Below are 26,672 nucleotides of genomic sequence, written 5' to 3' on the forward strand. Positions count from 1 at the left end.
ATGCTGGAATAATCTTAGTGTCTCCAACACCAGCCAGCTATAGCCCCGGTGTGGACAACTTGTGGTTTCTAGCTCCAACTCTCAGGCTCAGGTAGACTTGCCAGGTGAGAATGCAATCGCCAAGTACCAGGATCCGGTGCCACCACCACAGCCCTGGGTCTCTTGTCAAGGGCAGAACCTTTACCATCGGGGGGGGGGGGAGAGAGAGAGAGAGAGAGAGAGAGAGAGAGAGAGAGAGAGAGAGAGAGAGAGAATGTGTGTTTCGGCACTTGACTCATCCTCTCTCCAGCTCTCTTCCCCTCCCACTTCAGTTGCTACTCCCAGGCAGGACCTGTCAGTCGGGCTGGGGCTCCTCTGCACATGGGGCAGCTGTCTGTGGGAGGGCAGAGTCCAGCACAGCTGCCTCAGTCTCTGGAGCTGCCATTTGGGGCTGAAGTGACTACTCAAGAGGTCCAGGAGCCCAGATGCTGATCTGAAGAGAGATGACGAAGGAAAGCCACTGATGCCCTTCCAGCTACCAGGGAAGAGAGCAGGTGTCTGTGAGCGTCTTGTTGACCAGCCACGGTGAGTACTCCTGCATCCTCTTCCTACCAATGACCTCCTGTGCTGAGGAATTTCAGAAATGAGCAGCTAATTATGACAGCATAGCTGGGAGGCTTTGGTTATTTAGGTCTCAATTAATAACACACTCAGGGAATAGGGACCAAGAAGAATTTGGTGACTTAGAGGCTCTCTATTCAGCAAGAGCTCCAGGCTTGGGTGGAAAAGGTCTTACTTCCATATTTGGGTCTGTGCTCTCCCGATCCCAGTTAAATTTGGAAATTTAGAATTTGGAAAATTGGAATGTCTGAACATCTGATTCCATCTGACCCCCAGGTAATTTCCACATGGTTAAACACAGACGGTCATGAAGCCTTTGTCATTTTCTCCCATCACGCTGTGATGTTTAATACTCAATTTTATTGTGGAAGTTTTGCCAACTTCAAAATCTCCTTGATACCAGAAGGGAATTTTTATACTGTATCAAAAAAGCGCTGGAGTGCCATCAGCCAATGGAGGCAGGGGCATCTCCTGGTCCTACACTTCCACCAGGCAAGTCGTAGCTTGCGGGGGAGGGGGTCGTTCTCTCGGTTTAGAAGGGAGTCTTCAAGAGTCTCTTCTCTTCTTTCAGCACGGGGGGGGGGGTCACTGAACTCAGGTTGTCCTGCCTTTGTTCACTGAGCCATCTCGCCGGCCCTCTATATTTTCATGTTTTTTTCTTAAAACCATATTGTGGTTGATTCTCCGCTTTATGCTTTCCTTCCCCAGGAGGAGTTTTTGTCAGCTGAATGCAATCTTAAAAGCTTATTTTTTATTCAAAATGTTTACTCTTTGAATTTTGACAAAATGTTTGTTCCCCCACTGGAAGAAGCTTATTGACTGAAAAGGGGGGGGGGGTTTCACAGTTATCTCTCATTCTTTTGGGCTTATTTCACTTACTCTTTCAGAGTTGATCTGTATTCGTATTTTTATTTTGGAAATACTTTGATTTCTTAGTAGCTCAGCTGAGAGATCTTCAGTGCACTCAGCAAATAAGGTTGAATTGAACTGAAAGCCTTACATTGTGTGTATGTGTGTGTGTGCACACATGAGAGAGGGGGGGGAGAGAGAGAAAGGGGGAGAGAGAGAAAGAGGGAGGGAGGGAGAGAGGGAGTATGTGAGAGCTCAAGTGGGTGCACATCTGTATGTGGGTTGCATATGCACATCTGTGTACATTCATGCCATGTGGAGGCTAGAGTTTGAGATTGGGTGTCTCCTATTGTTTTTCACGTTATATTTTGAGGCAGGGTCTGTCTGTACTGGAGCCCCTGCCCCCTGCGCCCCACCCCCATCTCTACCCTTTATCACATAGGCTATAGGTGCTCACTCCAGTTCCCAGCCTTTTTACATGGATGCTGGGGAGACAGCTCAGGTCTGTGTGCTTGAGCAGCGAGCACTGACTCAGTTCCTAGCTCCAAATGCTGCATTCTCAGTCTTTACAGATTATATTAAAAGATCAGATACACCCTCATCCCTTTCCCACCGTATTTGCAGAATACAGGGTTACAGCATTATTGTGTGTTTGCTGGATGAATGAAAATCTGTAAACAGGAACCAGGATTGGTCTTTATAAATTTGGATATGAGGGGGTTGGGGGAGCAAAGGGAATGAGACTAGAAACAGTTTTCCCTGGATCTAAGGGGCAGTGGGGGTAGTGTGTCTGTAGAGAACAATGGTACAAGTGTGTTTCAAAAATAGTCTGTTTTCCTTTATTTATTTAATCCTCAGTAAATTCTGAAAGTTCTAGACCACTAAGTAATAATGTGCTTCTGCCTAGAGGGGCAGGCCACTCCCACTGCCGCCACTAACCCTTGGTACTGTCTCTGAGATGCGATTGAAATCAGTCCATCTTAGGAACTTCTGAAACCCCACAGGGTAGTGGATGGTCCTGGGAGTGTATCGCTTTGGGGATATACAGAAATTGTTATTTCTAACTATTTCTGTTAGTAGAGTAGCCAGTAATAGCCATAAGTAGACAAGGAAGCCTCTGATTTTATCTTATTTTTAAGTTGTGGATGTTTTTGTCTACACACATATCTGTGTACTCACATGTGTGCCTGGTGCCCACAGTGGCTAGAAGAGGGTGTTGGATCCCTTAGAACTGAAGTTATAGATGGTTGTAAACTGCCACGTGGGTGCTGGGATTTGAACCCAGTTCCTGTAGAAGAGCCAGTGTTCTTATGTGTTGAGCATCCTCTCCTGTCCTGATTTTATTTTTATAAAAGTTGTAAACTCCTACTGCCTTTGCATATTATTTCTAAACCTGTTAAACACAGCAAGCAAACTCCTAAGCCCCTCTAGCTGAGTGTCCCAAAGGGACTGCCTCACAATCCTGGACATTTTGGAGGATGCAGGGCATGGAAGACAGTGGTCCAACTCTCGGTTTTCACTTTTGTTTTCTATGGTATTGTTTGGATTTGTTCATTGTTTCCTTCAGGGGATGGACTGCTCTCAATATCAGTCCCAGGGTTCCCTCAGTTTCATATGTTAACATCAGTTGGAAGTTGGCTCTTCACTAATGGGGAGCGCAGTCAAGGTGTGGCACACAGAGGTGTCTTCACACTTCCACGCCAGCTGGTCAGGAGCAATGAAATAATACAGAATGAAGATGTTTGCATTTACTTTCTGTCGCTGTGATTAAACTCCAGCCAAAGCCACCCTGGAGAAAATGGGGTTTGTTGGTTTTCAGCTTCTGTACCGTCCTTCATAGGAGCAAGTCTAGACGAGTTTAAAAGCAGACCCTGAAGAAGATAGCACCAAGGAAAGTTGATTACTGGCTTGCTATCTGCCCGGGGATGGATGGCACTGTCCACAGTGAGCTGGAGCTTCTTGCATCAGTTTTCAGTTAAGAAAATGCCCCACAGACGTGCCCATGGGTCAATCTGATTTATTGACAGGCAATTTTTTTTTTTTGATGAAAGAAATACGAGCTTTAAATGAAAGGGTTTAGTTAGAAACAAATAAGTCTCCACAGGGAAGGTCTGCCAAAAAATCTGAAATAATCCAAATGGTGCAAATGCTCAACATAGACCCATGGCCATACATGGCATTGTAAATACTTGTCCCATGAAGCCTCAAACCAGACAAGATACCAGTTATGTTGATGTTCAACACAAACAGCCTCGTTTGCTTAGAGCAGTATTTACTGTCCTCTGTAAGATGGAGTTTGTCACAAATTCAAGATGTTGAAAACCTGTACTGTGTCACCAGAGCTGTGCTGAGGAGTCCACATGGTTCCGAAGAAACCGTCCTGGGCCCCATGGGGTCAGGGAGAAGCCGTTCACAGCAGGGTAGCGCTGGCTGTGACAGGCAATTCTTTAACCCCTTCTTCCGAGGTAACTGTAGTTTATGTTGAAATGACAAAAGAACTGTCACAGAAGAGATTTATGGAAAATTCTGGTGTCCGAGTCTTACTTTTATAAATTCTCATTGAATCCAGGCCTCAGACACTGGTATTTTCACAGAATTCTATTGTTCAATTAAATCAAGGATTACCACTTTGAGCTGCCATTGTTTTCTTCTTTTCCTCAGGTTTTAATATTCTTGTGCTGAGCCTTTATGGACCCAGCGAGGTCAGCTGCTTTCTCTTAGTTCAAAGAGTCAGGCCAAGCGTATTATTGTTCACGTGGCTGCATCCATGATAAACACTGGAAGGGGCAGGCAAATTCCAGACAAGTTTGGTTGCGCTGTGAACATGCTTGGGCAGGCAATTAGTAGCCATCATGATAATACGATAATAACAATAACAACAGTAATCCTACCAGGAGTCTAACCTACTCTACTGCCACGAAGGCAAAGCAATCCCTGAGCAGCTAAACTTGAGAGCTCCTGACTGTTGATCAACCAAAGTCCTCATTTATTATTGAGATGACTTTTTTACAATTATATCTTTGTTTGGAAAGAGTGGGGTTGCGTGATGACTCATTTTTATCAGTAGGAAAGCTTTGTAGCAGAAAACACAAATTAAAGAGATTGGACAACAATTCTATCCCTATCAGAATGGTCCATGCAGATTGCTGTGCACAGGACAAAGCACGTAAGCACTAAAAAGTGTTCTGCTCAGCATAGCATCCCAGTTGTAGCAGGGATAATGTTTGCCCCAGGACAGCGGTTAAAATGATTACACTTCAGGCTGGTGAGATAGTCGACGGGCAAAGGTCACTGCCATTAAGCCTGATGATCTGACTTCAATCCCTGGGACCCACGTGTTAGGACAGAAGTGACTCCACTTCCACACACTGTCTTCTGACCACACACACACACACACACACACAAATGAGAGAGATGAGAGAGAGAGAGAGAGAGAGAGAGAGAGAGAGAGAGAGAGAGAGAGAAGACACAAGATGAATGAATTAGTAAAAATTGACAACTCCAACTTGTGACCAGGTAAACAATTGTTTGCTGTGTAAGTGTGCATTTTAAAATGTAATCATTAAGCCACTGAGTCAAGAGTCTACCTTTTAATTCTATCTTCTGTTTGGTAACTGGAGTTCGGCTGCAACTCAAAAGTTTTACTTCAATATCCTCATTTTGTGAAGGAAGCAATAGTTCTTCTTTACCAGTGAGCACAGATGTGAAGATCATGTAAACATTTGTGTGTAATGCTTTTATAAACATCTGTCGGTTAAAAAAGAGTCATTATTTTGTGGCTAACTATCACATGTTTATATGTATTTTCATGACAGTCATATAATTGTGCATTTGAAAATGAATTTGTTTTTATGTTTTATGTGTATGTGTTTGTGTGAGTGTATACCACCTATATGTTGGTGACCTTGGAGGCTGGATGTTATCACTGGACCACAGGGAACTGGAGTTATGGGCATCGTGAGCTGTATGATACGGATGCTGGGAACCGAACCCAGATCCTCCACAGGAGGCTCTCCAGCCTCTCATTGTGAGTTTTCATGTTGAGCTTTTCTGAGTCTTCCTAGATTTGTTTCTTCTTTATTTCCCCTTTTGATGAATGGCACCAAAATTACTGACTCTAAGTATGTAATTACTATCCATGACCTTCCCTCCCGTAAATATAAAGTAAAGCAGAAAAATACAGTTATATTTATTATACTATATTTTCTATTAAAAGTACTAAAGGGATCACTGCATTTCAGTTTTGCCTTATAAGTAACCCTAGTTTCCAAACAATCATTCTAATATTTAAGAGAGGAGTTATAAAATTTAAAATACAATGAGGGTGAAGTGATATTTAAAAATCTGCTTTTGTTTATCATCTGAGACAGGTCTCCCCATGTATCCCTGGCTGGTCTGGAACCTGCTGTGTAGATCAGGCTGTCCTCAAATTCACAGAGATCTTCCTACCTCTACCTTCTGATGGTTGGGATTAAAGGTGTACCCCACCATGTCTAATAGAATCTCCTATTTTTCACATGTTGCCAACACAGAATTTTGAGAAAAAAAAAAAACCCTACAGATTCTACTATCCTCTAGAAAAAAATCTGTTGTCAAAGCTAATTTCCATGGAGACTGATTCTGGATGTCTGACACTTGTCCATTTGTGACGTAATCCATCATCCCTCCCATTCTCTTCTTACAAGAGAATGTGTGTGTGTGTGTGTGTGAGAGAGAGAGAGAGAGTGTATGTGTTTGTGAATGAGTGTGTGAGCATGTATATGTGTATGAATGTGTATGTAAGCATGTGTGTGAGTGTATGTATGAGTATATACGTGTGTGAATGTGTGTATATGTGTGTATATGTGTGCATATTTGTGTACATGTGTGTGAGTGTGTGGATGTGTGTGGGTGTATGTATGAGTATATATGTGTATAAATATGTGTATGTGTGAGTGTGTGTATGTTTTAGAATTACATTTGCTGTTTTTCAGGGACTATACCTTTGCTATTAGTTATTTTATCGATTTAATGCTTTTATTAGTGTATCAGGATCCTCCAGAGGAAAAGAAACACTAGCACTCCCCCCCCATCCGTGAGCATGCACAGAAGAGGAATTGTAGATAGGCACACACAATCTACAGAACAAGAGGGACCAATGATGTAGGCCTTGTGTGAGGCCGAAGGACGGGAAGCTCCTCAGTGAGGAGCTGCTGTAGTCCATCTTCTAAGAGCCCATAGTAGAAGGGCCCAGCACGTGCCCTGACTCGAGAACAGAGCTCACCTTCCCTGTGTGCCTCCTCCTTCTATCCCCTTTCCCCATCTGAAACTCCAGCCTCTTATGGGCTGCCCATGCTTAGAGTGGGTCTTCCCCCCTCATTTGCTAATCCAAGTGTCAATCATCTCTGCAAAAGTCCTACGGAGGCACCCAGATGTGCACTTCAGTTTCCTAGATGTTGCTCTATCTGATCAAGTTGATAGTTGAGATTAGCTGTTACAGTTACTGCCTTTCTGTTTGTGTTTCTCCCCTATCAGCACGAGCTACCGAATTGCCTCAATGATTCTTAGGTTGATACTTTTTATTCATGTCACTTGGCGTCATTATAATTCACTTATGAAGTCCATGTGGTTATTTTGACTTTGGAAATATTTTTCTGTTTGAGACAGGGTCTCAAGTAGTCTAGGCTGGACTCAACTGCTGTGTAGGTGAGGATGACTCAGAACTTCTGATCTTTCCACCTTCCATGTGCTATGACTTGGCCATCACCCCAACCCTAAATTTTGCATGTTGTTAGCCTTGCTGCTTGCAGAGTCTGGGTGACAGTACATTGTCTTTGGTTTTGTGATGACGCACTGGGTGGATGGTTCTCAGGACACACCTTGGTCAGCACTGACATAGATGGCATGTGCGCATGCTCACCCCGTGTGCTGTTTGCACCTTAGGCTGAGTGTTCATCTGCTTCAGCACAGCTTGAGACCTGGATGTGTGAGGAGGAAAGAGCCCAGTTCCACAGCTCTTTAACCTTCCTTATGTTGCAGCTTTTTAATACTGTTCCCCCAACCATAAAATTATTCCACTGATACTCCAGAACTGCACCTTTGCTATTGTTATGAATCATGGTGTAAATCTCTGATACACAGGATATCTGATATATGGCCGCTGTGGGGGTTGAGACACAAGTTGAGAGCTGTTGGTTTCAAGGAACTGGCTTAGAAGAACCTATGGATGACTTGACTTTTAGCAAACTGGGCTACTGGGGACACAGAGGGCTCACCCACACATGAGTAGGCAGCTCTGTGGGTTTGGTTTGGGTTACGAAAAGTCACCCTCACTTTAAAGATTTCTCCTGTTTATATGACATGGAGCCTGTACTCCCTGCCACTGGAGGGGCTGCCTCGGAAAATCCCTGTTTGAATGTACCAGAATCCAAGAACAGAATCCACAAAACTGTTGTCATTGGTTGCTTTACCAGTGAGGACAAACAGTGCTCTCCATTTCCAACAAGCACAGAGAAAGCTAGCACAGAATTATGCAGAGCTGGCCCTCCATGACCATGAGGTTCATATCTGTTGACTTAACTGTGGCCACACACACACACACACACACACACACAGACACACACAGACACACACACACAGACACACACACACACACACACTGCACCTGTATCAAGTATGTACACTTTCTTGTCATTCTGTAAAAAATACAGTATAACAATACTATCTACTTAGTATTTGTAGTGTTACCTCCTCCTCCTGATACATACATTGTATTTACTGCTGCTGCTTCCTCCTCCTCCTCTTCCTCCTTACCCTCCTTCTCCTTTTCCGAGACACTGTGCAGTGCAGGTTGACCTCGAACTCCCGCCTCGGCCCCTGGAATCACTGGGATTTCAGGCAGGCACTATCATACATACCAAGGGTTTTTATTCTTTTGTCCAGCAACACTCACATGAAACCTCCTGATGACTTCATAAAGAGCAAGAAGTGAGACTGTGGTTTTCCCTCCTCCTCACAGCCTCTTCTCTGAGCCATGCTCATAAGTTCAACAACCCTGGACCTTGCTTTCTGGCCAAAACTGGTTCATCTCCTGCCTTCCTGTATTGTGTTAGTCATTAGCGATAATCTAGAGATGACTAAGAAGGATGTGGGGGGAGGGGTCGTGTGCATTTGTGTACAAGCCTTGAGCATTCCCAAACACCAGTCTACACGAAAGGTCCTGGCACCAGTCCCTCATGGGCACCAAAGGGCAAGCTCAGTGAGGAGCCACGGATCGGGAGTTGCAAGACGAAGCTGAATTTTCCAATAACTTGAAATGTGATCTTGGGAAAGCTATTTGCTCTCTGAACCACAATTCCTCCTAGATAGAAGAGAGTCGTGGCATCTACCTCTGAAGCTCATAAATTTGTTACGGCGTCAAGAGGAGCGTTAGATGTGAAATCTGTGCAGACCAGCTCTTCTATGTTTGTTTTAGAACAGTGGCACGGTAGCCGAAGAACTGCAGACTTGGGTTCAGATCCCAGACGTACTGCCTGGCACTTGTGAATTGAGGAGAACAAGCTTTATCAACTGCTCTTTAGTTAGGAAGCTAAAAGTCCTTTCAGAAGCCCAGAATTGTTTGAAAGCACTGGAAGAGCGAATGCATAGATCTAGATAGTAAAGAGGCAATAAATTCTTCTTCCCCTCTCTCATAATGGCGGCATCTCTCAGGATGCCTCCATCCATCGTTGGCCAAGGGTGAAACAGTAAGATGCTGGCTATTGACAGATGCCACGGGATCTTCTAGCTGAGACCATCTGAAATGCATTCCCGTTGTCTGCCTGGAAGCCTTTGAGTCTGTTTGTGGATCTTATTCAACAAACAACAACTCATCACAGAACCTAAGCATGCAGGCAGGAGCTGACGACTGTCATCAGCTTTGTCTGCGAATGACAAAGTTAAACTGCTAAGCTCTGGAGTTTTGTCCACTTTTGTACTGAGTGGGATTTGTGACTGTTCTAGTACTGCCTTAATCAGCATAGATAGAGGAATTCAAGCTGTTGAAAACATTTCCTTTCTCTTCTCAAAATTATACTGGAGAAATGCACTATACCGTGTGCATTTTCAGTGAACTGAGTCATGTTTCCGAAGCAACCGTACACTCAACACAGCCCAGTGCACTCCCTACACGGTTGCTTTGTGTTTGCGATGTCTTGAGTCTGTGGGCAGTGCTGTGGACTGTCACCTGAGAGAACTTTAGGGTGAAGCATTTTGGTGTTAGATATGAAGGAATATTGAAAAGTTAAATTGCCACCAAAGATGAGGATCATTTTGTGGGATCTGGAAATTTGGAACACTTCTGCATGTTGAACACAGCTACTCTGTCTCTAGGGTATGCCGTCCTCCAGGGAGAAAGTCTCTGTTTGCAATCTCAGGCCTGGGTTGGGCACGGGTACCCCATCATACTTTGGTTTCCTGTGGAGGGCGAGGGAAAAAGTCATTGTTAATTAATACTTACGGTTTGTGTTTGTGTACCTACCGCACACGTGACTTTTTGAATGCAGAACTTGAGGCCCTGGGAATGGGGGAGGCGTTGCCTATTCGAGTCGTGCCTCTGTCCTGCAGCTTGACCTTCCTGCTGCTTCCAAACCTTCTGCTTTCACAGCACTGAAAAGGAGCTAATGAGTGCAACTCAGTAACTGTGAACGCAGTGGGCACAAGTCAACATTAAAACACACTGCTCCGCGTAACGAGCAACTGGCTCTATAAACCAAATCCAAGAAAGGATCAAGTTTAGGAAATACCTTTAACCTTGAGGAAAAGCTTAAGGTACCAAACAAAACCAAAACCCAATAACCAAAACAAAAACCGTGAGGCATTCTGTTCTGAAACTTGGGGAAAGACAGCATTCCAAAGTCTGTTTTTTAGGCATGACAAGCTACTCTTGGGTACTAAAGATGGTGTTAGAAGTTTCTGGGTCTCTCTAGCATCAGAACCATCAAATAGGCCAACCTGCAAAGTCTAATGAGGGCCTCGTGAGGAATGTTTCCACATCAAACAGTGATTATTTTGCCATGCATATGCTTAGTAATAACCAAAATCATTTTTTGTAAACATTACACTAACTCTTTAAAAGTTAAAGCAAGCCGGGTAGGTGGCACATAACTTTACTCCCAGCACTTGGAGGTAGAGGCAGGTGGATCTTTGTGAGTTTGAGGCCAGTCTAGCCTACATAAGAGTGTTCTAAGACACTAGAGAGACACTTTCTCAAAAAGAAAGTTAAAGCAAAGTGATATATAACCAAGGTTTTTATGTATAATACACAACAATTATAGGCAAACAAAACAATTTCCATCTTGGTTTGTAGAACTCAATTGCTATTTTGTAAAAAATAAATCTCTATTTAAGCTTTTGGGTTGAGTATTGCCTCCAATCTTATTTATTCCTATGTTCCTTCCTTCCTTCCTTCATTCGTTCATTCTTTTCTCCTTCCATTTCTCCCTCCCTTCCTCCTCGTCCTCTCTCTCTCTCTCTCTCTCTCTCTCTCTCTCTCTCTCTCTCTCTCTCTCTCTCTCTTTTCCTTTCTTTCAAGATAGGGCCTAGTTATGCAGTCTAGACTGGCCTTGAACTCTTAGTGATCCTCTTGTCTCAGTTTTAATTACAGGCGAAAGCCACCACATCCAGCTTTGTTACTTCTTATCATTCCTTAAAGCATTTGTAAAGTTTGATTTTCTTAAGATAAATCATTTTCTGTATTTTTGAATCTGTGTAAATGTATGTGTGCCCATCTGTGCACATTTCTGTGTGCAAATCTGTTTGTGCATATGTGAATACGTGAGCATGCATGTGGAGGCCAGAAGCCAATATCAAGTGTCTTCCTCAGTGGCTCTCTACATTATTATTTATTATCATTATTTGTGAGTATGTGTATACAAGTTTGTGTGGGTGCTTGTGCTTTGAATCTGGAGTTCCAGGCAGTTGTGAGTGGCACAGTCTGGGTACTGGGAACCCAACTCCCATCCTCTGGAAAAGCATCAAGTGCTCTTAACTTCTGAGCCATCTCTTCAGCCCCCCTGCTTTTTTTTTTTTTTTTTGAGATCTCTTACTCATCTTACTCAGTCTGGAACTTGACAATTTGCCTAGTCTTGCTGGCCAGTGAGCCCCAGGCACCCTTTTGTCTTTGCTTCTGTAGCACTGGGATTATACGTGCCTGAAGCTACTCTTGGTTTTCATCTGGGTACTGGGAATTGAACTCAGCTCCTCATGATTGCACAACTGACAGCTTGCTGACTTAGCCATCTCCCAGTCTCTTAAGGGAACTGTGTTTGTGTGGAGTGGTTGTTGTTGCTCTTAGTGGTGGTGACAATAGCAGTGTGTGCATGTGTGTGTGTGAGAGAGAGAGAGAGACAGAGACAGAGACAGAGAGAGACAGAGAGAGACACAGAGAGATGCTAGAGATTGAAACTACAGTCTTGCAAATATGCCAAACCTATGCTGTCTCCCATACTGATGACAAAATTTAAAGATAAAGTTAATTCAGAAATATCTAGCTTTCTTTTTAAGTTTTTTTTTTCAGAATTATTGCAACAAACTCATCCACGGCTTTAATTTTCTGTTATACTAAGTGTTCTCAAAGTAGTGCTGGCCTTGGTGATGATCTGACAGATTCACTAACATGCTTTTCAATGGGAGTCACTGTCTATTTGATCGACTTAGGATGAAAGAAGGATGGAAAAAAAGGTGTGAGTTTTGGGAATTATGTTCCCCTTTGCATCGTGTGAGAGGCTTAAATGTGCTACCTGAATGAGGAAAGATGTGCTGCGAAGGTTTTGCATGATTGTTGGATTTTTAGCAGAATTTCTGCTAGATTTGTCTTTCAAGGTAGAAAGCATGAATTAAAAAATTAATATAATTTCATCGTTTTAGTAATGACATTATTACATATGATGCATGATTGGGTGGAAGAATTCATTTTGGCTAAAAATGGTCAGGTAGCAAAAAGTCAACCATTGTGATAGCCCTGGGACTTTTCAATTACATTCTTAAATTAATTAAATTCTTAGTCTATCAATTACCTGTTTGTCTGTCTATCTCTATCTATCCATCTATCTATCTATCTGTCTGTCTGTCTGTCTATCATCTGTCTGTCTATCTGTCTGTCTGTCTGTCCATCCGTCTATCCATCCATCCATCCATCCATCCATCCATCCATCCATCCATCTATCTATCTATCTATCTATCTATCTATCTATCTATCTATCTATCTATCTTCTTCATCATCATCTATGTATGTATGTATCATCTAGCTACCTACCATCTATCTGTCTGTCTCTCTTTCTCTCATCTGCCTGTCCATCTATTATCTATTTTGTTGTGAAATATTATTTTAAGATGTGTTACGTTTGTTTATGCTGTGGAACATTTGCTTTACTTATGCAAAGATGTGTTGCATTTCTTTATGTTGCATTTGCTTAACTCTGTGAAGCTGTGTTACTTTGTCTATCTAAAACACCTAAATGGTCTAATACAGAGCTGAATGGCCAATAGCAAGGCAGGAGAAAGCATAGGCAGGGCCGGCAGGCAGAGAATAAAAAGAGAAATCTAGGAGGAAAGGATAGAGGAGTGAGAAAGGAAGGGACCAGCCACCCAGCGGCATAGCCAGCCATGGAGTAAGAAGGAAAGAAAAGATATACAGAAATAGAGAAGGGTAAAAGCCCAGAGACATAAGACAGATGGGATAATTTAAGTTAAGAAAATCTGACTAGAGAAAAGCCAAGTTAAGGCTGGGCATTTATAGGTAATAATAAGACTCCATGTGGATTTATTTGGGAGCTGGGTGGCCCCAGAAGAGTTAAAGAGCAAAGGAGTAAAGCACCAACACCACTACTTCTCTAATGCCCATCTACCTATCTATCCACCTACCATTTACCTATCTACCAACTATCTGTCTATCATGGTGCGAGGAGCACGTGCCTTTGGGTACATGTTGAATTTTATTTTTTAAAAATGTGTAGGGGAATGTATTAATTATGCATAATAATGGATTTATACTTGAAGCTTTATTCATGCATACAATGAATTCTGATTATGCAAACCCTTTTATCTGGGAGTGTAGACATCTAATATCTTTCAATTACTATCTCACTCAGGATGAAAATAGTAAGAGTTAATGTTAATATTCTCAGGTGAATCCTTGCCAGCGGGTTCTAGTCAATCCTTTGTGTCCCTTATGCATTTTGTCAGATCTTCCCTCACATTTCCTTCTTTCTTTCCTCTCTTTCTTTTCTTCCTGCCCTCTTCATCCATTTTCTTCCTCTGTTAGGTATATTTCTGAGTATATTATATGACTATGACATGCTAACATTGTTGGAGATGGTAAACAATTGCTTTAGTTTTGTCTTAATTTCTGTTAAATGTAACAAGAACACTTCAGTTCCAGAAATTCCTATTTATGTAGGGAGACACACTTCTTGGGTTGAGGAGGAGCGAGATGATAGGATAAGCCTATCACTTATCCCTCAAAGGTATTTCTAGGCCATGGTTATCCACAAGAATCCCTGTTTATCTTCCGTAGCCTCCTACACAGTTCCCAGCCCTGTTCTAACCCAGGGAGTAAACTGACATTTCCATTGCCTAAACACAGGCTGTTATTTGTTAGAGCCAGTAGGGTAGGTGAAATCCATCAAGCAGCTTTGCTTAGAGGGATTCCTATGTGAGGCGTGCCACGCAAATCAACGACAGCGAGCAGGGCCGGTGCTCCCACGGCAGCCTCCTGGTAATGACTGGTAGGACACAGGGCGGCCGCTGCGGGCCAGAGAGCCAGCTGCTTGGGCAGCGCTGAAGACAGAGTCAGGTCTCCTATGAGCACTGCGCCTGCGGGGGCACCGTGCTATAAAAGCTTCTCATTGAAGATGTTCTGCCTTTCTGTTTCACAGAGGCGAGGATATCGGCTGTGTGGAAGACAATGACCCCTGCCCTTTGGTTGTACGGCTTGGTGCTTCTGCTGCCTACAGAATCCTGCAGGATATTATGCCAGGTACAAACGGGGGAGAGCGGGTGACGAGTTGGTGAGAATGCTTCATTTGCCAGCTCCGAGGGCTGAAGTATAAGGGGAAGACGGGGATGAGGTGGGCCAGCACAGCCTGAAGAAATGACAATGACAGGCGACAGAAAGGACCGCCTTGCTACGAACTTGTCTCATTTAATTTGCCCAATCGGCTCTGAAATCTAGCGAAGCTAATGTGAGTCAAGGGTCAGATGCCCCGCCCCCATATCTTGGCGGTGACTCGAGGGTTGCTGCGGTTCCCCGAGGCCATGAGTAGTAGAGGTAGGGAAGGTTGCCACAGTGCCCAGGAGATGCTAGAGATATTTAGTGGGCAGGACCTCAGAATGATTTGGCACAATGAGGCAACATCTCATTCAAAGTGGCAATAGCATTTCCTTTTAGAATCTTGGCAGAAGAACAGGGTGGAGTTTATAGTAAATTACTCTTCTAGTACGGAGGGCCAGTGAACCCTGTGACTCTCTGTGGAATATTTCCCCTCATGCTGTACTTTAATTTTCCTCTTATTTATTGAAAAGAAGGCGTGAAGGAACATTGGGGAGAGACGACTTCTTAAACTATTGTTTGGGGGAGAGCACTATTATTTGACCGTGAGACCTGAAGGTCGCCTTGGGACTCACTGGTGAAGCTCTTATCCCTTACTTTATAGACGGTGGGACTGAGGTTGGTGTTGAAGGAATGACTTCTTATGAGCTAAGATGAACAAGAGCCTCCTTAGGCAAGAATGATTTTGGAAGTTTTGTCCTGAGTTTTCCAAACAATATTTGCCATCTGATTAGCTTGGCTTTCTTCTTTGGGACCCCCTTCATCGTAACACTGATTGAAATCTTATTTCTGAGAGAGATTATAGGAGCTTTGGGAAGATGTTCTTCTGGGGGCATTCTGATGCCCATAGTTAGTTACTATCTTTGTTTTCTCATCTGCATGGGAGACAGTTGTTACTGTTATCGTTGGGGCTCACCCTGCCCGGAACATTCTATCCTTTTCTTCCATTGTTTATGTTTTTGATTCTCAATGCTTCCAGGTGCTACCTACCCCTCTCCTGACTTTCCCATAGGTAAACATGCCCACCGGGAAGTTCTCCAGTTTAAGCGGGGCAGGTTAGTGTTTGTCTTTCTGTCCAGAATGAGGTTGAGGAATGTTAATATTTGGAGCTAAAGTCACCCACTCTGGATGCTACCTAGACATGAACTGACCAGAAGGACCAGACATGATGTACCTAAGGAAGCTAACCGGGCTGAAGCAAATCAGGTCTTTGGTGTAAGAAGGCAGACTTCCCAGAACCTCTTGTTGACAGCAGTGTAAGAATGGAGACTTCCCAGAACCTCTTGTTGACAGCCGTGTAAGAAGGCAGACTTCCCAGAACCTCTTGTCGACAGCATCCCGTGTCCTGCCCACACACCCAATTAGTCACCTAACCTTCTCTGGAGTGTTTAGCGACCAGGCATTCTCCACAGCTCTGTACTGAAGATCATGGCCATGTCAATACGGGCTTTGGGTGACTTGAGAGGCCTTCACTTCCTGCCACACATCCCTGCTGGCTCTTGATCTGGTGCCTGACCTTTGGAAAGAGCAGTGCTGAAGGAGTCAGGAGAACAAATTCTAATGTCAGGAATAAGAAGAGTTCCCTGCGTGGCCTTTTCCAGGTCACCTCCTCTACAACAGCCTCTGCATTCTTATTCATGAAATAAGGAGATCAGAGGGACTATCTACACAGCCTTCAAGGTCTGTAGAAATAGTATTGTAGTCTTCCAGTTTAGTGGAAGCGATGCAGCTTTTTGACTGAAACCCTAGGGGTTTGTTTCCATGAATACAAATGAGAGGCTGTCATGCACTGGCGAGTCCAAGGAATCCTGTTTCGTGAGTTCCTCAGCGACACCTCAGTTCTGGAGAGACCTCACTCGATTCAGAGTCTCCGTAGCATTATTTCATAGAAAAAAACAAACAGCGAATATTCGTTATTGTTTTTGATAACATGAAGAAATATAACATTCTTAATAAGAAAAGAAAATGAATACCATGTGTCGGCCAAACAACAATGTCCAGAAAATGTCTTTCTTCCCTAGTTGCTAGAATCTTGAAATAAAAGTTGGAGCCATGGATAATGCTCTTCCCGGCCACCAGAGGGCACTCATTTCATCCAGAAAGAGGAAGACTGAGTTTGCCTCTTTTCCCATACATGTTAACGTATGCACGTCTGTATTTGTGAATGTATACATGCATACCAATATGTTATTGCACAAGTGTACATGTGTGCAAGACCTTGAGTTATTTACATGGGGGGAAAGGAAGACAATGCACAATTATGTTTCTAAGGAACTTAAATTTTAATTGAGAAGTTAGCATGAAAAAGAGAAGAATGGTAACAGCAAGGTGAGTGGAGGCTAGGCAGTGTTGCGTATGTAGCAGAGGCTAGGCAGTGCTGTGTATGTAGCTGAGGCTAGGGAGTGCTGTGCAGGTAGTCGAGGCTAGGCAGTGTTGTGCAAGTAGTCAAGGCTAGGCAGTACTGTGTAGGTAGCCGAGGCTAGGCAGTGCTATGTAGGTATCCAGGGCTAAGCAGTGTTGTGCAGATAGCCAGGGCTAGGCAGTGTTGTGCAGGTAGCTGAGGCTAGGCAGTGCTGTGCGGTAGTGTGGGTAACAAGTCCTTCTGAAGACAGAGGGAGAGTAGTGCATCCAAAATGCCATCAGAAAAGATCAATCAGAAGGGAGAAACATGAGCTCGATGGAATCACTGGTCAGTATGAGAATAGTAACCGCTGCCAAGCCATAAGCAGATCTCACACTTTTAAGGGCAACCCCAAGGGTTTCTCATGGTCAGTTCCTTTATTCCCCCATAAAAGCCGTAATGCCTGTTCTGCCTACAGATGGGGTAGTGGAGGCACATACAGGTGAGCGGGCCTTCTTAAGGGACAGTTCAGGAACTGAGCTCAGGTGGGTTGGTGGTCTTTTCCTAGACCACTTTCTCAGGACAGCCAGATATGCATGGGTGGGTGGGGTGGGGGCACCCTTAAAGAAGAATAACATAAAATACAAAATGAAAGTGAGCATTTTTTTAAGAATGAGAAAATGAATCAAAATAAATTTCAAAGAGAATTGCTTAAAGAATTTGTATCCAGTAATTGCTCAACATCATTCAGTCATACGGTAAAAATAATACCGGTAATAATAATTCAGGAGCTGTGCTTGCATTTTCTTACATTGTGCATGCTAATGAGTTTATAATTTCTGCTATATAGAGAACCAAAAGATCATTCTTTTATTTTTAAATATTTTTTAAACACTTATTTTATGTGCATGGGTGTTTTGATTGTGTGTACATCTATGCACCACATGTGTGCCTGGTGCCCTAGGAGGCCCTGGAACAGTGGTTACAGAAGGCTGTGAGCTGCACGTAGGTCCTGGGAGCTGGACCCAGGGCCTCTAGTGCCCCTAGTGAGCTGACAGGCATCTCTTCAGCCTCCCATTCTTCCCTTTTGTGTTGCCCTACACTTCCCTTGTTGCTGCTACTGTGGAATAACACTGCTTAGTTCTCCAACGTGTTAATAGCAGTTTTATGTAAATATGCAGGATTGCTATAAAAGTCAGGGAAACTTCCAGCTTCTTTCCACAGAGCTGTAAGATGTCAGGGCTCTTAACATTTGTTGTGTTGTTCTGTGGCCACTTGTGGATAATTTTGAATTAATGACACTTAAGGATTTATGTGCTTATAATCTAGAAGTGACTGCAAACTATATACATAAATCCCACTAAATCCAGTAAAATGTATTCCTCACTCAACTTCTTGTCTTGAGGTCATCAATAAATGCACCACTCTGGTGATACCCAAACAGGATGGAGTGTGAGTGGGGAGGGGTGAGAGACAAAAATGGGAACCTCAACAGGTGGAAGGCAGTTAGAATAGTTTGTATTTGAAAATATGATAAATATGATCATGTGAACATGTGATCATGTGAACATGTGATCATGTGGTATGACCTTCTCCCGGTCTTCAGTGGGGCCCATACAAGTGAAGTAAGTCTTCGTGAGCTTCCTAGTAAATTTCCCTCTGCCCATGATGTGATTTATGTGCAGACTAGAGACTGTAGTGATACGGAATTATGACTGGGAGGAGAGGACAGTCCCCCTGCCTGGCACTGGGGGGAAAATTAGAAAGATATGTCATTGGACCATATACAACATCTGGGCTTTCGGTGGTTGTGTTTGCGTCATAGCTGACGTGGAGATGGCTGTTTGTCTGTGATTAAAATGAACCAGTGGTATCAACTGTTGACATTTGATTTTGTTGAGAATTTTGATTTTCTCTTTTCAGGCCACCACCAAAAGCAAGGATACGGTGATGTCCAGGCCACATGGTATGTTGGTAGCAGTTGCCAATCACACGGAAGTCTTATCATCTGTTGTGACAGCCAGCCATTCTCAGCCCTCTGGCTCACGGAATGAGAGATGATTCACTTTGATAGATGACGTTTGTCCTTTCCTTACTTACATGCAAGTCCATTGCATCTTTAGCCCCAGCCACATTCGTATCTTCCCAGCATCCTCTGCTCTACTGTGTCTCAGACTTCTTGGCTGTGAATTCTCATTGCACTAATTCAAACCAAGGCAGTGACAAGAATAGGTCTCATTGACAATGGAGCTTACTATAACGTTCCAAACTAGAGGTGACATACATATCTCTAGGACTCCCGGGAGGTTTTTTGGGGGTTTTTTGGGTGTGGGAGGGGAAGATGGCTCAGGAGAGTAACCCATGGGTTCTTCTCTCTTATTTGATGGGAGGAGTTTATACTTGAGTCGGCTTTAAACACTGGAATGTGGCATGTCATTCTGTCAGGAAGAACAGGATCCTGCTTCAGAACTATGGAATGACTTGCTAATACATTTCTTATCATCAATCTTACTGAGGAAAGATACCCATGTCTACAGAATTGTTGTGCCTTTGCCACAGAGACACCTTACTCACTGACTGGGCAGCCACGATCTCAGACCTTTCTATCTGATATGGATGCCTTGCCTTTTATTTTCCCAGGTGAGTGTGATGGTGTCTGTAAGGAGAGCGATGCCCCTTGCTTTCAATCTTGCCCTCCAAAAAGTGAGGGCAGCATGAAATTTGCCTGTAAGGCCAAGAAATGGCACAAAGTTACTGAAACCTGCCACACTCTGAATGCCATGAACATGTTTGAGGTAAGGTCCTTTTCTCCTCTATCATGGATTCTCACGAGGCCTCTATGAGTGAAGTGGAGCTTCAGGTGGGGTCATGAGGCCCACTTAGGGGAAGAGACAGGCTTCCATGGTAGCAATGGGTTGTGAGTCCATGAACTCATAAACACCTATCTCCTCTCTGCGTCTGAAAGTCAGTGCAGCATATCCTGTCCCCTGCATGACATGAGGGAACCTGACCATCTGGATAGAGCAAGGAGAGGTGTCCAGAGCTGCCACAGTCAAACTAGAGTCAAACATCTTTGCCTTCAGTCTTCAAAATACCCCAAAGCTTTGGTACTCATAGTGTACTTCGCTGACTAGTAACATCCCCCTAAGCTTGTTAGACCCATGAAATCTGGGCTGCACCCCAGACTTTGCTAGGTGAGAAGCTGTGCTTCTGTCAGAGTCTTTGTATGACATGGGTGCCTGCAAAAGCCTCAGGCTTCCTGTACCTGGAGTTTCAGGCAGCTGCGAGCCACCTGGGGTGGGTTCTAGGGACTAAATCCCGAGCCCTCACTCAAGCGGCACCCACTCTTAATTACTGAGCCAAGTCTCCAGCTCCTGCTAATTTTAAAAAGCACTGTCTCTTGGTTCATCTCTTGATAATGTAAAAATAAGTTAAACGGCAACAGGAATTCATTTAAATATACAAGATATACATAAGATGCACATACCCAGGAAGTGTTTGAAGTGATGTGTTACAGGGAAACAGTTGATGTTTGAGCAGACAGCGCTAGAGAGCCGTCCCTTGAGGAATTCAGACTTACATTTTGTTTTATATATCTTGGTGTTGATCAAGTTATTCCACCCTAGATGCCTCTTTGAAAATGAAAAATAAAAACATTTTATGTGATGTGCAATTGTATAATAGGGCTTTCTTGTAGAAGTACTTTTGTATTTGATAGGAACAAATAAAGAATTTCTTTCCTTTGGTCCATTTCAGGAGGATGAGGAATTATATTCAGTTCAGTCCTCTGAATCGACTATAGTTCTACATGATGATTCACGCAGAAAATCTCAGACCATAACAGACATGCTGATGGCAAAGTGTCCCAAGGATTTATCTTGTGTCATCAGAAGCATTCAGAAGTCTCCCCGGATGCCGGGGAACATTGCTATGGTGGTAGATCTTTTACACAACATCTCCACAGCCCTAACCAGAGAGGTCAACGAGGAAAAGATGTGGGTGAGTGGCCTTGCAGATCAGCCAGCGTTATCTCTTTGGGGGAGGAACTTAGGTTAGCTGGAATACCCTCTGAGCTTCCCAGGGATTGGAAACCATATTTCCCTCTCGGTATTTCTAATGTGCTACATAGCAAGTGCTTAGCGAATCTTATGGAAGGAAGAATAGTAGAGAAAAGAATAATTCACATGCTAGGTCAAGACATATTACCAGAGAGAGCTTTCTTGGCTCTGTGGTATGCATCTCTGTCTTTTTTAAAAAATTTTTCCCCCAGAGTCTGGGCCTGTGATGGGTTGAATCTGGGAGGGGCTGAGTCCATGAGAGGTTGAGCCTTTGAAGGGTTTATTCAATGCCGGGTAGAATCTGTGATGGCTCAAGGCTGTGCGCAATGGATTCCATGGTTGCCTTAGCCTTCAAAAGTCTGGGTCTTTGAAGAAACACTGTGGGTCATACACAAAGGAAGACGTATGTTCCTTTGCGAATTAGAACAAATTGTTAAAACAGGAAGCAGAACAAGTGACCAAACCTTTGAACTACAGAAGTGTGAAATGAGACTGGATTCATTTCTTCACGGTTTTGATGCTGAAAGTAGGGAGTAGTGAGGGGTGATTCAACCCTGTGGTCAAGTTCGAGTTTTCAGCATATTCCCATACAGGATCTTGTAACAATCTGGGACTAACAGATGTCAGCTACATTATGGGCACTCTGAAAGGGCAACTGAATGATGGGCTTTGCCCAGGAGTGCAGCAGAAGTGGTGGTAGAAAAGAGTAAGTAGAAGCTGCTCACCTTGTCTCCCAGGAAGGCACTGAACAGATAAGAGGAAAGAAAGACAAGGAATTCCTTTATAGATAACATTCTCTAAATGCTATCCAAGGGTCTCTCTCTCTCTCTCTCCCTCCCCCTCTCTCTCTCTCTGTGTGTGTGTATGTGTGTGTGTGTATTCATGTGTGTGTGTGTACTCATGTGTACAGGTATTCTTTTGTGTAAGGTCGGAGGGCGTTGTCAAATGTCTTTTTCAGTTTCTTTCCACTTTATTTTTTGAGGCAGAGTCTCTTGCTGATCTTGGAGATCATTGATTTGGATATGTTGACTGACCAAACGAGTGTCTGGGGTTTACCTGTCTCTGCTTCCCTAGTGCTCGGATTACAAATGTTTCACAATGTCTGTCTTTAATGTGGGTGCTGGGGATCTGAACTTGGGTCCTCATGCTTGTACGGCAAGCACTTTAGTGACTGAGCTGTTTCTGAGTTCCTGTCCAACCTTCTGACATTGTAGTATGGTATTGTTATGTACAAAGTGTTGGGCTGCATTAATACCTATTATGGTATGCATGCAGTATGTGGGTTACAAGCTGCAGGTAAATGTAAGCTTTACTGTGCAAGCAAGTCACCTAGGGGTTAATTAAGATACTGAATAGGGCGCATTGAGTTTGGGGTGGCATGTGTGGACATTTTAAAGGAGATCTCTGGGAGTGCCTATGCTGCTGGCTAGAAGACCACACTTTGTAAAAGCAAGTCTTATATGTATTGGAAGTTTCAAAGAGTGGCTTACCACTAATGCCAGTTCTTCTTTGACAGAGTTACAGCGCCATGGCCAACCATATTCTTAATAGCACAAGCATATCAAATTGGACCTTCATCCAAGACAGAAACAGCAGCTGTGTCTTGCTTCAATCAATCAATTCATTTGCAAGCAAGTTATTTGTGAAGGACCATCTCATCAATATATCACATGTCTTCATTCATACCCTGGGCACCATCATGTCCAGGGACAGCCACGGGAGGAATTTCACTTTCTCAATGAGAATCAATGACTCGAGCGATGAAGTCACTGGGAGGGTACTGCTCACAACTGAAGACCTGCAGAAGGTTCCTTCTCCTTCCCAGGTCATCAGCATCGCCTTCCCAACTCTAGGGGCCATCCTGGAAGCCAGTCTTTTGGAAAACATGACCGTGAATGGGCTTGTCCTGTCTGTCATTTTGCCTAAGGAGCTTAAAAATATCTCACTGATGTTTGAAAAGATCAGCAAGGCAGAAGGGAGGAAGTCCCAGTGTGTGGGCTGGCACTCCCTGGAGAGCAGATGGGACCAGAAAGCTTGTAAGCTGATTCAAGAAAATTCCCAGCAGGCTGTTTGCAGGTGTTGGCCAAACAAGTCGTTTTCTTCCTTCTCCATCCTCATGTCACCTGATACCTTGGAGAACCCCGTTCTAATTTATATCACGTACATAGGCCTGGGCATTTCCATCTGCAGCCTGATCATCTGCCTGTTCATCGAGGCCTTAGTCTGGAGTCAAGTGACAAAGACAGAAATCTCATATTTGCGTCACCTGTGTATTGCTAACATTGCAGCCACCTTGCTGATGGCGGATGTGTGGTTCATTGTGGCTTCCTTCCTCAGTGGCCCAATATCCCACTACAATGGATGTGTGGCTGCGACCTTTTTTGTGCATTTCTTTTATCTGGCTGTGTTCTTCTGGATGCTGGCCAAGGCTCTCCTTATCCTCTATGGAATTCTGATCGTGTTCCATACACTGCCCAAGTCATTCCTGGTGGCCTCTCTCTTTTCAGTGGGCTATGGGTGCCCTTTGGTGATTGCTGTTACCACACTCGCTGTCACGGAGCCCAGAAGAGGCTACCTCCGCCCGGAGGCCTGCTGGCTTAACTGGGACATGACCAAGGCTCTCCTGGCCTTTGTGGTCCCAGCTCTGGCCATCGTAGTAGTGAACCTGATTACAGTCACACTGGTTATCATCAAGACCCAGAGGGCTGCCGTTGGCAGTTCCATGTTCCAGGAAGTGAGAGCCATCGTGAGGATCTGTAAGAACATCGCCATCCTCACACCACTGCTGGGGCTGACCTGGGGATTCGGAATAGGCACGGTCATCAGCAGTCAATCTCTGGTCTTCCACATTATCTTCTCCTTACTCAATGCATTACAGGTAAGTCCGGATGCTGAGGTAGAATCTGAAGTGGGACGGTCTGTGAAGCTGTTTTGTGATCAGGAGCCCATGGCACCATGTTTCATGCCGAAGATGATGAAACAGAGCTATATTTTGTTTCAGAAAGGCCTGGATTTGAATTCTGACCCTCTTATTTACAAAGAATATGCAGCATGATCTTTGCATGTCTAGTTATTACAAGCATGTTTTTCCTCATACAAAAGAAACTGCCACTTTCTAGAGGTGCTCAGAAAATGAAGTAGGTATGAATCTGAAAGCAACAAGTTCAAAAGTTAGTACCAAAATTAGGTACTAGAGATCATAAATACCTGTTATTAGGCTCATTTTTTTTCCTTTTCTTTTTGAGATGGGTCTTACGTATCCCAGGCTGGCCTCAAACTCACTATGACCTTAAACTTCTGATCTTCCTGTCTTCATCCCCCAAGTGCTGGGATTACAGACATGCACCGCTGTAGGCAGAGGTTGCTCAGTCGATTCCTGGCTGCTCAGGCCCAAAATAATCACAAAGAAACTATATTTAATTAAAATACTGCATGGCCTATTAGATTAGGCTTCTTATTGGCTAGCGCTTACATCTTAAATTAACCCATTTCTATTATTCTGTGTATTGCCACAAGGCTGTGGATTACTGGGTAAGGTTCTGGCATCTGTGCCCTTCGGCAGCTACATGGCATCTCTCTGACTCTGCTTTCTTTCCTCTGCTTGGAATTCCTGTCTTACTCTATTTTGTCTTGCTGTATGCTCACAGTAGCTTCTTTAGTAACTAATGGTAATAAAACATATTCACAGCATACAGAGGGGAATCCCACATCACCCTCCTTTTCTGTCTAATTCAAAAGAAAGTTTTTAACTTTAACATAGTGAGATTACATACAACAATCAAGCAAGAATTATATTTAAAATTTTTAGTCCATTTATATTTGACAAATTAAGGAAAATACTCTATTATTTATCTTATATTTGTGAGTCTAAATTTTTATATCTAATTTATCTTTTATCATAATAACTAAGGAAAACTTTAACTATCTATTCTACAATTCCATCAAAGACTCCAGAGGGATATATTACCTCAGTAAACAGGAAGTACATTATAGGCAACTTCCAAAACTCTAGAATTGACAGAGACACTCTTGCTGCCTGGACAGTCATCCAAAGTTCTTCTGTAAAGTTAGGGCATCCATCTTCAGCCTGTATGCCCATAGTATCTGGCAGACTTTTCCACGAAGCAGGAAATTTCAAAGACATTTTGCCTATATTAACATCTTATCAGTCACTTTTTTTTCTGTGTCCTGCAGAATGTCTGGCAGACTCTTTCTTGATTCAGAAACCCTGAAGGACTGTCTGACCTTCTTTAGGCAACATTAGCAGTCATTTTTCTATGGGTCCTGCATGTCCAGTTTATATAGCATACCTACCATCAAACTGTCCAGGCAAGAGCAGTTTCTTGCTCAAATGGATAGCCTTGTTACATTGAAGGCAAATTTCACAGTGAGTTTTTTTCAGCATTCATCAATCTCTCTGAAGTAATTAGTACTGCCAGAAGCAGACATGTCTCACTGAAAAGGAAAGTCTAAGTTCTTAAAACATTTTAAATGCCATTTTCTGTATGCTTGTGAAACATTTGAATACCTATCCATCTGAACTATATCTTTGTACATCTAGAAAACCTACTAACATGACTACAGCTTGACTATTATAAATGACCATCTATTAATCTGTATTTCTTAACTATATATTACATTTTCAGTGAGTTGCACAAACATAATACCTTAATCAACAGCAGAAATATACATATGCCAAAATTGACCTTAAATTTGTATCAATAAACCAAAATCTATACAAATCCAAAGTAGTCATCTCTATAGCATAACCCCCTTTAAATGTAAACAAACATTTATAAACAATCATTTAGGAAATCTGGGCATAGTTGTCTCCAAACTGATTCTTGTTTTTTTGTTGGGCGAAGTACTTTTGGGGTTTTATGGGGACCTTTTGTGGAGGTCTTGGTTCATCAAACCACATTAGCCTGGAAGGAATCCATAGGTTCTTATCCTCTGTAGAAACAAAATGTTTTTCAAAACAACATATCCTTAGACCCAAATTTTGAAGTCAAGATACCTTTAAAATATATGTGTTGGTTTAGCTTAGCAGCCCCCAGAATCAAATATCTCTCTGTACTTAGCTCACTCACAGTAAAAAAAATAAATCAAAGAAAACACAATAATATACATAATCCAGACTCTCTGTGTATAGCCCATCTTTATGTAATTTATTTTTCTTACTCTATTACTTTTTTCACAAGTTTAATATTTATTTTATTATCTTTACTCCTTTAATCTATGACTGTCTGTACACTTTTATGTTATAAAAGTGTATGCTCTTTTTCTTCTCTCTCTTAAGCCTATGTTCATTTATCTAACACTGTGATCCATTTAGAGGTCTTTTTCATCTGAATCTATCTTTGTTGAATGTGTATCTATAATTTTTTGACCAGGATCAAAGACTTTTCTTTTAAATGCTAAGCAGGTATGGCTAGGACTAACTCCGTGGCCCTACCTGTTGGCTCTGCCCAGTTCAACATGGCAGAGGTATGTTTACTGCCAGCTCTGCAAGCCATTCTCTCTGCCCCAGCTCCAGGAACACAGCAGGTCAATGTTTCCATTAAGTAATTTGTAACACACTGCTCACAGATCCCATTTAAGTACTCAGCCTTCTGAAAGAACCAGAGCTGTTCATGCAACTAACATGAACCAGGAAGCTGCCTTCTTGAAACAATGGGAGTTTTTGCTGCTATTGATGAATCAGTAAAACCTCTTTTAAAGGAGACGCAGCTCCCCTGCTTACTGCCAGCAAACAGAG

The 26,672-nt window shown here is 43.1% G+C and overlaps 1 protein-coding gene across 1 annotated transcript in view; it reads left to right on the plus strand.

Annotated features, from left to right (window-relative positions):
* Window positions 1-251: 251 nt before the first annotated feature.
* Adgrf2 (adhesion G protein-coupled receptor F2) overlaps window positions 252-26,672 on the plus strand; it is a 37,568-nt gene continuing 11,147 nt past the window's right edge. Inside the window, exons 1-6 of the mRNA XM_038343050.1 lie at window positions 252-564; window positions 14,343-14,443; window positions 18,780-18,822; window positions 19,497-19,651; window positions 20,613-20,855; window positions 22,431-23,792. Coding sequence (XP_038198978.1) covers window positions 14,372-14,443; window positions 18,780-18,822; window positions 19,497-19,651; window positions 20,613-20,855; window positions 22,431-23,792 — 1,875 coding nt within the window. The 5' untranslated portion in view covers window positions 252-564; window positions 14,343-14,371. The remainder of the gene's footprint in view (window positions 565-14,342; window positions 14,444-18,779; window positions 18,823-19,496; window positions 19,652-20,612; window positions 20,856-22,430; window positions 23,793-26,672) is intronic.

Source organism: Arvicola amphibius, chromosome 9 (assembly GCF_903992535.2).
Source record: "Arvicola amphibius chromosome 9, mArvAmp1.2, whole genome shotgun sequence".
NCBI lineage: Eukaryota > Metazoa > Chordata > Mammalia > Rodentia > Cricetidae > Arvicola > Arvicola amphibius.